The sequence below is a fragment of the Miniopterus schreibersii genome (assembly GCF_964146895.1).
Source record: "Miniopterus schreibersii genome assembly, chromosome: 10".
NCBI classification, from domain to species: Eukaryota; Metazoa; Chordata; class Mammalia; order Chiroptera; family Miniopteridae; genus Miniopterus; species Miniopterus schreibersii.
Genome location: NC_138110.1, coordinates 45,999,542 through 46,014,361, shown reverse-complemented (window position 1 = coordinate 46,014,361; position 14,820 = coordinate 45,999,542). Strand labels below are relative to the sequence as shown.

At 37.5% G+C, this 14,820-nt stretch overlaps 1 protein-coding gene across 3 annotated transcripts in view; it reads right to left on the bottom strand.

Moving 5' to 3' along the window:
• Positions 1 to 13,509, bottom strand: part of TWSG1 (twisted gastrulation BMP signaling modulator 1) — a 31,808-nt gene extending 18,299 nt beyond the window's left edge. Inside the window, exons 1-2 of one of the 3 annotated variants that reach the window (XM_081148595.1) lie at positions 13,320 to 13,509; positions 11,456 to 11,612 (exon numbers count right to left, since the gene is read on the bottom strand). In XM_081148595.1, coding sequence (XP_081004721.1) covers positions 11,456 to 11,578 — 123 coding nt within the window. In that variant the 5' untranslated portion in view covers positions 11,579 to 11,612; positions 13,320 to 13,509. Of the gene's footprint in view, positions 1 to 11,455; positions 11,613 to 12,708; positions 12,795 to 12,910; positions 13,098 to 13,319 lie in introns of those variants that run through there. The other 2 variants (XM_081148597.1, XM_081148596.1) reach the window with 2 other exon arrangements.
• Positions 13,510 to 14,820: the final 1,311 nt, after the last annotated feature.

Genomic DNA, 14,820 nt, shown 5'->3' with positions numbered 1-14,820 from the left:
ATGTTTCATATGCATTATTTTGAATCTCACAGAGCCCTAATAATATAGTTATTATTTCATTCTTCAAGTAAAGTTTTGAAATCTGTATTTCATTCAATTAGTAAGTGGCTGAGGTTTGACCCAAGTTTTGGTTTGATATGCCTGCTTTTTAAACACTGGAATGAGAAATATGAAAGTTATTTCTTATTAATTTAGCATTTCAATAATTATAGTTATTACTCTTTCTTAGAGAGAATGAGCCCACAATTAAATTTAGGTAATCCTTTAGGATGTTTAATTAAAGATATTATATAATTCACTCTCAGTACCTGAATATAATCAGAACTGCTATTGCCCAAGTTTAGTCATTGTTTGTAAAGGTAAAATAAGTATCACCGGCCAAGAGTTGCAAAACCAGTGAGTTGGAATTTAATAGTTAATTCTTTTGTTGCTTCAGTGAGTTAAAGACCATATCATCTGCTTTCCTAGTCTGCAAGTCTCAGAAAAAGTGTGGGTGTTGCTTATGGTACCAATGGAAAGGCTGAAGAGGAGTGGGTTACTGATTAGTCTGAGTTCACACACGGTCTTCTGATTCAAGGTTGTTCCCACTACCACTGCTCTTACATGTGAGAGCCAGCGTAATAATGAAATAAGACATCTATCTGTTCTCTGTGTGGAGGACTATTCTAGATGTTATTTAAACTTTGGTAATCACATTGTTCAATAATTTTATACTGGAAAAATAAAAATTTTATACTAAATGGAAAACAAAAATTTATACATTTGGGCTATCCCATATTGACCAACATGGGTATCTAGAGATAATTTGGCAAGTTCCTTAAAAAGCTTATAAGAAATGAAAATCTGACAGGATAAAAAGCTTTGAGGAAGAGCCTAATCATTTCAAATGCATTTTACTACATTTTTATTAGGGAAAACCTTGAATGTGACATAGAATTTCAAATTTTTGAATGCCAAAAGACAGAGGTTTTACATAATTACTTAATCAACTTTAATAGAAAATCTTGTTCTCTACACACCTAAGGTTCTGGTGAAATCTTAATCCTCAATGCAAAATAAATGGGGGGTTATCATTCATTTAAGATTAAGACTAGACTGTAAGAGTACAAATTTATTTTATGAACTTCCAAATTTCCAGGCTAGAGATGGAAACTAATAACTTGAGGAAGAATCTGATTTATATTCTGATGTTCAGTTACGGATAAATATTTCCATTCTCTTAACTATTGCCAAGAGCTAAGAGACTTGTTAGCACTGCTGGTAAAACAGGGAAACATCATCACTGAGAACATTACAGTCGTGCAGACAGCAAATGACTTCAACTTATAGAATCTGGATTCAAGTCACAGCCCATAAGCTGCAGCATATAATACTGAGTCTCAGTTTGTCGGTCATAAAAAGGGGGTGGTATTGTTGGGTTTACCCTTATAGACTTTGGCATCCGAATGATATAATGGCTATGAAAATGCTTTGGTGACTCAGTAATCCCTCTCGTGGATATTCATTCAAGAGAAATGAAACATCTGTCCACACAAAGACCCATATGTGAAAGTATATATCAACTTTACTCATAATGACCCAAAACTGGAAACAACCCAATGTCCATCAGCTAGTAAATAAATAACAAATTATGGTACAGCCACACAACAGAATACTACTCAGCAATACAAAGGAAAGAAATACCTGAAACTCACAATAACTTGGATGAATCTCAAAAGTATTATACTAGATGAAAGAAATCAGATAGAAACAAAAGGTTACATACTGTACAATTCTGTTTATATGACATTCTGGAAAAGGTGAAACTATAGGGACAAAAATCAAATCAGTGGTAGCCAGGCACTGAGGCAGTGGAGGGGGCTAGTTCTGACTACAAAGGAGCATGTGGGAGCTTTTAAGGGTGATGAAAATATTCCCTCTTGACTGTGGTGGCCACATGAGCACACTTGTCAAAAAGCATAGAACTACATAACAAAAAAGAGAGAATTGTATGTAATTATACCTCAATAAATCTGACCCCAAAAAGTGCACTGGGAGATCAGGGAATACATTATTTCACCTTTGAAAGACCGGTATGGTACACTATGGCCCATAAATTTATTATTTTAATAAATCAGAATTGAAAAATATAAAGCACTATATAAACATAAGCTGGTATTAAAGAAAGCAATACAGAAGATAGTTCTAACTCTAAAACCAAATTCCTCTATTTTATTTTTAAGCTAAAACTATATTTCTCTAAACTACCATAAATACTTTCTTACAAAGAAGCATAAAATAATGCTAGTCAAAAATGCAGAACACAGTAGTTTTATATACAATACAGTTGTTAAAAAATCATGTTAGCATGAATTAAAACCTAGAAAATACTATATCAAAGAATTAAGAGTAGTCTGTGTTTCTAAAATAGAACTATGAATGATTTGCTTTCCTTTTTCTACTTCTATATATTCTGTAAATTTTTAAAATATGAAATATTTTTATAATGGCAAACATTTAATTTATTTGGGTAGTATGACTTAAGAGTCAGATTATTGTGTATACAATTATAAAAACACATTCAAAACACAAACTGAGGTTCTTAAATATTAAACTAAGCCAACTCTAAGTACTTATAATATCTTGATTAAAAAAAGGGCCTCAGGAATGTAAGAACAAAGCTAATTAAGTAAATGCATATTGCATAAGCATCAGTAATCAACAAAGCATTAGATTGTACCTATGCTGATGTTACCTGCATTATAATTTTTCTTAGATCAAATGGCTATTTAAAAACAAATATACAAAATAAAACATCCTCAATTAGCCTTTATTCAAAAGAATAAACATAATTATGTTAAGTTACAACAAATCCACTTTGACATAGTAATACGCTTTAAGAACAACATCTAACAAACTTTCAAACTTCAAACAAAAATTTCTCAGCTGAATCTTATCATCATGTTGTTCGTTATAAATTCCAACTGACTGGTAAACTTTTGCTCTGAAAATGATATAAACTTAAGTGAAACACTACTGAGAATAGTAGTGTTCTCCGTTGGCTAAATAAATCAGCATACAAGTTCATGTGTCTACGTGACTTCCAAACTATGTGAAATGGTACCCACTTCTTACATAAACCTAGTAATAAAACTTTAATCTTATTTATTTTAAAAGTTCCCCAACAAATTTCTTTAAAATAATCCCACTGGGGTAAGGTGGGATAGGTATAGATGAGACTGGACTGGCCATTTGCAGATCACTGTTGAAGCTGACTGACAGGGTAATGGGAATTATTTTACTATTTATTCTCTCTATATTATTCTTGAAAATTTCTCCCTATTTTATATTTGAAAATTTCTATGTCTCCCAATGAAATTCTCATTTTTGTTTTAATATAATAATTCAACAGGTGAAACAGTGAAAATAAATTTTAGTCTCTACTTCCAAATTTTAGCAGCTATTTTAACCACATTAAACATTCAAAGGGAAACAATGACTTATTCTTTTCTTAAATTACATCAGGCCTAACTCAGTACTTTTGGACATTCATTTCAAAGATTTTCATGAGGGGTTAACTGAAGCAAAACAGGACAAACGCGAGTTAGAGCCACAACTTTTAAGAGCAGGGAAGTAAAATGAAGAGGAAAATAACACTATAAGAAATAAGGTAAGGTTTGTAAGAGAAAAGAGAAAATATCGTATATTGTAAACTAAAATATTACTAGTATTAGTAACAAACCAAGATAATTGTAGCAAGAAGCTAACAAAGAGTTTAATTAGCACTGATTAAGGAAAAAGGAAGAGAAAGTTAATTTTTTTAGTTTACTGTGATTAAGAAAGTCCTGAAGTTATCTGAACTACTTATATTTTTAACTTAAGACAAAATACACTTTAAAAATTACAATTATTAATAAAAAGTGTTTTGAAATCCTAACTTATGTCAAAAAATTTAAGATTTAATAGTTAAATAAATTTTTAGAAAAAAGCGGACTGTTGATTTAGTACATAAAAATGCTAAGTAAATATTCAGATAACCAGTGAAGTGCTAGAATAATGCATCAAAGATCTCTGCACCTAAGTGAATATTTTCATGAAATATGTTTATATCATCCTAAATATGACCATAAATATTAGCCAAAAGTACTCACAAGTCAGTAAGGGTTTTGTTTTTTTTTTAATTCTTAATACAAAATGCGTCTTGAGATTTCTGGGGTAAAAGCATAATATTGATCCAAATTTTAAACGTTCTCCCACAGCAGAAGGAAAAACCAGAAACATCTTGTTAAAAGCAAAATCATATATTACCTTTTATTTTTCCTGAAATAGGACAGCTAAACCACTCATTACATGAGCAAGGAAATACACCAAGATGACAATTTTTACTTTCTTGATGTTTAAAGTTAGATTTCTTTCCTGTCAGAAGCACAAAACAAATATTTGTGTAGGGACTACCCTTATTTGTAGCAACTTGTAGGAGTGGCAGGAATGACTGTGCTGCCTCAAGGCCACACTGGTAAAAAATATTTACATAACTATGAGCTTCCAAGGAAATTTTTTTATATTTAGTTATTTCAAGAGTTGCAGAGAGCTCAATATAAACAAATGTTCTAACTTATCCTCATAGTACATCATCTCAACACTACAGAAGCTGTTCAAACCAAACCAGAATAACAAAAAGAAAATCTAAATTCCCTCTGAGGGAAGGAAGGAATGTCTTTCTTTAAACTTTTATAGCAATACTTATTTCTGTACACGTTCTTCCTTTGTAAGTTTAAGGAGAAAAGCTCTTATTTTCATCGAAAACGTCAATGTGAAAGCAGAATTTTGAAAACTTACTGTGTGCAATGAAAAGCAAAGCCTCATAAATTCTTAATACTTTTTTTTTTTTAAATCCTCACCCAAGGATATGTTGACTGATTTTAGAGAGAGAGAAACATTGATGTGAGAGAGAAACACCCCAACCGGGGATCAAACCTACAACCTAGGCATGTGCCTTGACCGGAAATGGAACCCACACCTTTCGGTACACTAGACAATGCTCCGCTCCACTGAGCCACATTGGCCAGGGCCCCAGCAATTCTTAACCTTTCAAAAGCATCAACTACCTTGAGAATCTCTTGAAAGCTATGGGCTTTTTTTCCTTTTTCATACTGTACATATACAACTTTTAATATAATTCTGAGGATGCCATAAACCTTTAAGGGATCCAAGAACCCCACTTAACAATTCTTGGCACATGAAATACCAATAACCAATCTGTTCTTCAAATGAAGAACATAGGAATGAAAGAGGGCATTCCAATTCAAGTTTCTATCAGACCAGTTAGGCTACCCTCCACACTAGAGCAAAAAGACAAGAACCAGGGATCTATTGTCCACCCACCCACTCCAACCACAGCAAGAAAAACAGCCAATCACCCTGGCTGGTGTGGTGCAGTGGTTATAGTGTCGGCCATCACACCGAAGGTGGCAGGTTTCATTCCCAGTTAAGAGCACCTATCTGGGTTGCAGGTTTGATCGTCAGGTCCCAGCTGGGGTGTGTGCTCCAGTGTGTGCGGGAGGCAACCAATCAATGTGTCTCTCTTACATCAATGTGTGTGTGTGTCTCTCCCTCCCCTCTTCCACTCTCTCTAAAAAGCAATGGAAAAAATACCCTGGGGTTAGGATTAACAACAACAACAAGAAAACCAGCCAATCAAAACAAACAAACCAAAAGCTTCTCTTCAGGAAAATGATCAGCCTCGGAGGAAAGAACACATTCCAGCATCAAGGGCTTCCCTACCCAAGTGAAACTCTCCAGCCTGTGTGTGTCAGCCCTGCCCACATATACAGTCTCCCCACCATGCTTTGAATAGCTCATTCTTAGTTACAATGGACACCTAAGTAATACTATACATTTGAGGAACGCCTGCCACACGAGAGACATAAATTAAAAGAAAAACCAATCTTGGAAGAAAGATAAATCCAAGTAACAGAATAAACTTCAGATAAGTAACCTCAAAAATATCTGAGGAGAAAATATTGCATTAAAAAACAAGTGAACGTGTTAATACAAAAATTAACAAGCAGAAAATTGAGCTTCTAAAAATGTAAAGTTATAGCAAAAATTTTAAAATTCCATACAAAGAGTTCAAAGGTAAAGTCAAGGAAATTTCCCAGAAAGCATAAAAGAAGATAAAAACAGATTTAAGACCTACGACACTATAAAAGCAAGGAACAATCTGAATATGAAATTAAGAAAATAATTCCTTCTATATCACCACCAAAAAGAATAAAATATCTATGAATAAATTTGACAAAAGAAGTATAAGATCTGTACAGTGAAAACTACAAAATATTGTTGAAAAAAATAAGATCTAAATAAAAGGAAAGATATTTCACGGTCATGAATCAGCAGAGTTAATGCTGTTAAGATGGCAACACTTCTCAAATTGATCTGATTCAATGCAATTCCTATTAAAATCCTAGCTGGCAATACCAAAGGCACAATCTATGAAAGAAATAACAGATAAGCTGAACTTCATTGATTAAAAACTTCTGTTCTGCAAAAGACAAGTAAGAGATGAGAAGACAAGCCAGAGGCTGGGAGAAAGTATTTTGAAAAGACTTATCTGATAAAGTATATTATCCAAATACACAAAGAACTCTTAAAACTCAACAATAAGAAAACCAAACAAGTCAATTTAAAAAGGGGCTAAAGATATGAACAGACACCTCACCAAAGATGACATATAGATGGCAAACGAAGCATATGAAAAAAATGCTCAACCAATGAGGAATTGCAAATTAAAACAACATACCAAATGTACTCTTTAAAACAGTGAACATTCGAAACAATGGCAATATCGGATGATGAGGGTGTGGAGCAACAGAAACTCTAATCACTGTTGGTGGGAACAGAAAATGTTATGGCCACTTTGGAAGGTAGTTTGGAGTTTCTTACAAAAGTAAACATACTTTGAGCATATGTTCAGAGTTGAGAATTTATGCCCACACAACTACCTACATATGGATGTTTGTAGCAGATTTATTTATTTCATGTAGAATTTTTTTATTATTGACACTATTACAGATGTCTCCCATTTTTCCTCCCTTTGCCCCCCTCCACTCAGCCCCCACCCCACCCCAAGCCTTCCCCACACTACTGTCTGTGTCCATGGGTTATGCATATATGCATATATGTTCTCTGGCTAATCTCTTCCCATTCCCTCTGAGATCTGTCATTCTGTTCCATGCATCCATGTCTCTGGACCTATCCTGTTTGTCAGTTTATTTTGTTCATTAGATTCCACAAATAAGTGAGCACATGTATATTTGTTTTCCTCTTAATGGCTTATTTTTCTTAGCATGATAATCTCCAGGGTAAGAGCTCATTTTTTATAGGTACATAGTATTCCAGTGTGTAAATGTACCACATCTTTTTTACCCACTCATCTACTGATGGGCACTTGGGTTTTTCCCAGATCTTAGCTATTATAGCAGGTTTATTTTTAATTGCCAAAACCTGGAAGCAACAGGGATGTCTCTGTTCAACATAGGTGAACAGATAAACAAATTGTGGTACATCCAAAAAATGGACTGTAAATCAGCAATAAAACAAAATAAGCTATCATGCCAAAAAAAAGATATAGAGTAACTAAATGCATATTGCTAAGTGAAAGAAGCCAGCCTGGAACCGCTACATACTGCATAATTCCAATTACATAACATACTGAAAACAGCAAAACTATAGAAACAGTAAAAAAAATTAGTGGTTGTAAGGGGCTTGGCCCGGGGGGTGATGTGAGGGAGGAAGAAGGGCCAAATGGAAGCACAGGGGATTTTTAGGGCAATGAAACTATTCTGTATCACACTATAATGGCAGATATATGACATTATGCATTTGTCAGAATCCATAGAACTATACAAGACACTGAGCCCTAAGGTAAATTGTGGGCTTCAGTTAATAATAGTGTGTCAATATTGGTTCATCAATTATAACAAAAGTATCAACTAAGGCAAGATGTTAATAATAGAAGAAACAGTGAGTATAAGGGAAGAGGTACATGGGGTCTTTCTGTACCTTCTGCTCAATTTTTCTGTCAACTTAAATAAAAACTACTCCAAAAAGTAAAATCTATCATTAAAAAAAATCTTATCTGGTTTTAATTGGAGAAATTGACAAGATGATCCTAAAATTCATATGGTAACGCAAGGGAACCAAAATAGTCAAAATAATCTTGAAAATAAAACAAAACAGAGAAACTCATACTTCCTGATTTCAAATCATACCACAAAGCTGCAATAATCAAGACAATGTGGTACAGGTATAAAGATAGACATATAGATCAATGGAATAAAACTGAAAATCCAGAAACATGCTCCAACATTAAAGATCAAATTATTTTCAACAAGGGTGCTATGATAATTCAGTGGGGGGGAGGGGGGAAGATAGTCTGTTTAACAAATGGTGCTGGGACAACTGGATATCTACATGCAAAAGAATGAAGTTGGAACCCTACCTCACACCATACACAAAAATAAAATCAAAATAAATATAAGTGCTAAAAGTATAAAATTCTTACAAGAAAATATACAAGTAGATCTTTGTGACCTTGAGTTAGGCAATGGTTTCTTAGCAACAACACTAAATGCGTAAGTGACAAAAAAATTTCTAAATTAGGCTTAATCAAAATTTTCAACTTTTGTGTTGCAAATCATACCATCAACACAATGAAAAGACAGATAATAACAAGTGCTGGTGAGAACGGAGGGAAACTGTAATCCCTACAGACTGGTGGTGAGAATGTATGCAGTAACTTCGGAAAATACTTTAGCAGTTCTTCAAAATGTTAAACACAGAAATATGACTTATCAATTCCATTCCTAGGTATATACTCAAAAGAAATAAAAACATATATCCACATAAAAATATACATGAATATTCACAGCAGCATAATTCACTGTAGCCAAAAAATAAAAACAATCCAAATACCCATGGACTGATAAATGGATAAATTAAATGAGGTATATCCATAACAATGAAAAATTATCTGATCATAAAAGAATGAAGTGGTGATACCTACGATAACATGCATGAACCTTGAAAACATTATGTTCAATAACATGAGCTAGACATAAAAAATAACATATTATACGATTCCATTCATATTAAATGTGCAAAACAGGCATACAGAGTAGATTAGTGGTTGCCTAGGGGTGGGGAGGAAAAAATGGGGAGTGACTACTAATGGGTATGAGGTTTCTCTTTAGGGTGATGGAAATGTTCTAAAATTACATCGTGGTGATGGTTGCATAACTCTGTGAATACTAAAAACCTTTAAATTGTACACTTAAGCCGGTGAAATGTATAGTATTAGAATTATATCTCAATAAAGCTGTTTAAAAAAACTAAGACACAGAACATCATAGACTCATACTAATCAGAGTTTCAATAAGGAGGATATTATATATAAAAATAATAATAAAAGGGAATGTTCTAGTTTTCAACTCAAAATAAACCCCTCCTCTCAGAAAAGATTCACAGGTGGCCAACACAATGTCCATAAAAAAAGACCCACACCAAGAATAAGGAGATAAAACTAAACGTTTCCAGAGAGAAGAAAGAAATTAACAAAGATACCTACAGAGACTAAACAACAGATTGTCATCAGACTTCTTACCAGCAATATGGAATGCCTTTGAAAGTATTATCAATATTAACCAAAAGCTTTCTTATTTAAATACTCTCTTACAAGCAAGGTATTGTAAATAAAATCTAATTTTTCATTATTTGAACTAATAGAAAGTATAGACTTGGAGAGTCAAAAAATAATTTGGAATTTAAGTGAATTTCCACCTAAACATGAATATAGCAATTGCTATGAGACTTTATTTCTATTAATGAGTAACGAAGCTACACTGCAACAACCTGGGAAGTGAGCACAGATTCCCCACAGCACAAAGCTGGAATTAATGTACAGACTACAAAATTTTCAGTGAGGACAAGCCTAAGTAGACATGCCATATCGAAACGTCCATGTATAAAATTAGGTGATATTAAAGAATTACTGGTAATTTTAAAATTGCTCATAGCTATGTGTTGAAGAGTTCTTATCTTTAAAAGACAGGTTTTAGAATTATGGTAAAATAGTATCAGGGGTTTGCTTGAAATTAAAACAGCTGGTGTGGTCAGAGTAGGAGAATAGAGATAAAACAAGGGTAACTAAGCATGAGTTAATGATTGCTGTAACTGCTAATCATAACTGCTATTCATACCCTCATCTCCTTTTGTGCTTGAAAATGTTCATAGTAAAAAAATTAAAAACCAATCACTCAACTAACAAACATTTCTAGTTAAATGTTTTGGTTTGAAATGCAAAGTAAGAATAAACAGAGCTAAGGTGGTGACAAACTACACTCACGTAAAGGCCATGCTTCCTAGGATTTCAACTATTAATGAGAAGAACCAAAATGTCAGAATTAAGCACAAAATGCCTCTGATCTATAAAAATCATTAATACTTCTAGTGCATACACACAATTGCTCCTATGTCAGGATTATAGCCAAGAAGTAGCTGACTCATACATAGAATTCTAGTATGTGTGGTTAATGAATTTCTTAGCCAACAGCCAATAACTAGAAGGGAGGCTAATAAAATACAGACACACAAAGGGCATGAGACTGCTGCTGATCTAACAGGATGGAAAAGAGAGAACAGTTATGTAAGAAATGAAGTTCACCACTTTATGAAGAGTATGATTAGTGGAAAGGCCACAGGCCTTGGAGTCAAAAACACAGACCACATTCTACAGCAACTTAATAGCTATATGAACCTAGCCAAATTACTTAACCTCACTTTTCTCTTCAGAAAATGACAGTGGTAGCTACATCACTAGGCTTGCCTTGATGACTGAAAAAGATAATTATCAACTATCTCAGAAGCCAATTTCCCAATCCCAGATGACAACTTGCCTACAACCCTGTGAGGAACCCTGAGCCAAAACCACCCATATCAAATGCTCCCAGATTCCTAACCCTAAGAAACTGCATGAAATAATAAATGTTTACTGAATTAAGTTGCTACATTTGGAGGTAACTTCTTAGAACAGACAACTAATACATTACATTTAGTGTACAATTTGTCTATTATTTGACTAATTTTTTTTCTAAATATAGTTATTTGGTCTCTTTGCTATGTAAACTAGGTCATACAAGAGAAACCCTTTAGTTCATCTGAACAGAGTGCTCATCACCTTGTAACGGTATGTTTAGAAAGCTGGATATTATTTTCAGTACTGAACTTCTTGAATCTGACCCTGCTTGTATGCAAGAGAAGTACAGGGGCAAAACCCCAGAGCACTGTGCCACGACTGAGTACCTCAGGCCCTCATCTAATACACTGTATTATACATACACTCTATGTCTGTATATATGTGTCTATATCTGCTCTACAATATATTTTAATATTAAGAATAAGTACCCTTTAGTCCTACCTGAATAAGGCATTTGCTCACATCACTAGCACAGAGTGCTTTGTTACAGCTCAGTGACACAGGGATCCACGTCAGGAACATCAAGATGGCTAGAGTAAGCGTAATAACAGAATGTGACTTCATGTTTCTTCAAAGACAATCAGTAATTCCCAGGAAGCTAAACAAACAAACAAAAACAAACAAACAAAAAACTTGAATCCAAAGGTAAGAACTAGAGCAAAAACAAATACAAAAATGTGAAACAATACAAATAAACCAAAACTCATTGTTTGTGTTAGACTTTTGACTGATCATTTAAGTCACTCAATGAAAGATTAAACACAGGGGAAAAAAAACCACCCTACAATTTTATATAATAATGTCTTGTTGACCACCTCCAAAGATCTAGAATACTGAAATTTCTCAGACTACCTAGCAATGATGACTGTAAAAGTTAAAATGAATATTTATGTATATATGTCAACAGTAACTTGAGAGTACATCAAGCAAATAACGAGTTTCAAAACTGCACTGCTACTGTTCAACCTTAGTTTTAGGCCCATTAGTGAACTTTACGCCTGTATGAAAACTATTAATACTGTATTATAATTTAAAAACACTTAACAATATGTTAATTCTTAGAATTAAAACAAATTTTTATGCAAATTATTCTAGTAATGATGACTGTCTCACTGTTTCTTAGCATAATTAAAAAGCAACAGCTCAAAGAAAGGAGTTGAGAGTCATTCCTTAAATAATTTAGCAAATAACAAAGGGAATAGTAAATTATTAACTGCATTAAATGTGAAGCTCTTCTGATTCTATGCCACAGTACCATAGATTCTTCAAAGTTATTAAGAAAATATTACAGTTTAAAAAGAAGAAAAAGGGGGGGCGGGGGGAGACCAGCACAAATTCTGACAGTGGTTAAATAATCAACGCGGCTATTAAATTTTTAAAAAAGAGAAAATATAACTTCTTGGGATTAAAACACCCCTCCACACCCACCCAAATAGAACCAATTAAAATAAATGACTACTGATGTAAGAGGAATAAAAGGTGCGTTTATGGGGCCTTTATAATGACTGTAAATTTTTATACTAAGTATTACTAAGCACAATAAAGCCAAAACAGTAAGGTGAAAAGAAGAAAGGGCTTCGTACCCAGGATGACTCAGTTTGAAAGAGTAAGCCCTGGTGATTGCTACTGAGGCCCAGAAGCTTTCCTAAAGACCGTTAGTAACCCAATTATCTAACTTCTTTGACAACACATACATAGGAGGATAATTTTTGGAGCCAGCAGTACACATTTGTGGAGGCCAAAGAAGGTATTTGAACACTGATTTTTCCAGAACTAGTTTTCATCTTACAGCTACCAAGGAGAGGTTATTTTTGTGTTTTTTCATCTCCTACGGTTGTCTTCATCCTACTCCCAAACCCTTACTGAAAATATATTCAAGTAAATAGGGGCACGTACAAAGCAGGCAGCAGAATTATTCAAGAGGCTTCTAGTTTTTTCTGAGCTCAGAACAATGCCCACGAACGCAGCTTTCACACCCCGCGAGGAGTCTCCCGGCCGGGAGCCGGCCCGGAGGCGGGCTGACAGCGCCTTTGTGCCGCCGCCCGGGCCCCGCGCGCGGCGGGCGAGGCCGCCGGCTCCTCGCGCCCCAGGGCCGGGCCCGGAGTGCGCGCCCGGCGAGGCAGGCACCCGGGCGCCCGGCCTGCGCGCCCACGCCCAGCGCCCACCGGCGGCGGCACCCCCACTTTGTCCTCCGCGTAGGCGGGGCTCGGCCGCGCGCGAGCGCCCGAGTCCCCCGCTCCCAAGAAGCCCGCCGCGGCCACGGCCCCCGGCGCCGCAGACGCCAGCCCCGGCCCGCCCCGCTCACCGTGCGCCGCCGCACCGCGAGGCTGCCGCCCTGCTTCCCGGCGGGTCGGCGCAGCTCGGGCGCGCCGCGGGCCGTGCGAGGGAGGCAGGCCGCGCCTCCGCGCAGTCCCCGGCGCCACGCCCGCGAGCTCGCGCACCTTAAAGAGACAGGCCCGCCCGCCGCCTCCCACCCCCGCTCCCGCCTCCCGCTCACCACTCCTCCCGGGCCCTCCCCGCGCGCCCCGCCGCCGTCAGCTCCCGCCCGGAGGCCTCTCTCTCTCCCCCGCGCTCCCTTCAGCCCGCGCCACCGGCCCCGCCCCTGGCCCCGCCCCGGCCTGGCCCCGCCCCCAGCCTCCGGACGGGCCGCGCGGTGGCCCCGCCCCCTCAGGTACACGCCCCCCTCCCGGGCGCCCACGCGCGCTTTCAGTCGGCCCGCCTCCCCGCCCCATCTCAGGACTCCGCAGGCCCTACGGTCAGGCCCCTTCTCCGCGCTGAGCGTGTGGGAGTGCTGCCGCTGAGAGCGTGGCGTGCGGGTGCTCACTGAGTCCGCACAGCAACCCGTGGGGCCCCTGCTGTATGTCCTCCTGGAGGGACGCAAGACTGAGGCACCGAGTGACCTGGTAGTCTAGCCTGTTACCCGGTAGAGCTGACACCTGAACCCTTGTTATAGGATGTCGGAGGCCGGATTTGCTAAAATACATGTGTCTGGGATCTGCATGAGACCAACTGAATAAGGATCCCCAAGGGTACAGCCTCCTCTCAGAAGTTCACTAAATGTGCTGCGCCGTGAGTGCCTGGTTACGTAAATCCTACCCACTCTAAGTCCTGCTCACTTATCACCCTGCTCACATATCATCCTCCATGACTCAACACAGTGCGTAGCACATAGTAAGTGATTAATCAATGCTTATTGAATAAATTGATTAAATGAATGACTTCCCCTGCTAAAGTCCCAGCAGACTCTGAGCTCCTAAAGCATTTACTTGCACTGACTTTCACTATTAGTGTATATGTTTTGCTTCCTCAACTAATTGTGGAAGCAGGAATGGTTTCATTAATGCATCATTTCATTATGTGCAGGGAGGGATTCTTAGGCTTTTATAAGATCCACAAAGACTTGCCCTGGCTGAGGAGTTAGAGCCCAGCCTGTGCAAGGAAGGATTACAATAACATTGTAGCAAACACTGCTTATATTAAGAATGTTCCCAACGATAGAATTCATCTCCACTCCCTTTTCGCTAAAATCTAGCACATATTTTAGCTGCATGGTTCTATATTCTTGATTGTGTATCTGCTCTCTGTCCTAGCCCCATTCTTCAGTCACCACTTTAGGTGCTGCTCCCAACTGCCAACTCCAGGTTCTGAGCCCCAGCCCACAAACTGGGGTAGCCAGGATGCTTGGAACAAGGATTGGTGGGTAACTCAGGGTAGTTAATAAGGTGGAGGGCCAGCTTTAGGCAAAGTGGTTTTCAGAGGCTCTGGCAGTCCTTAGATGAAGACATGCCACAGAAGCCAGCTGGGGT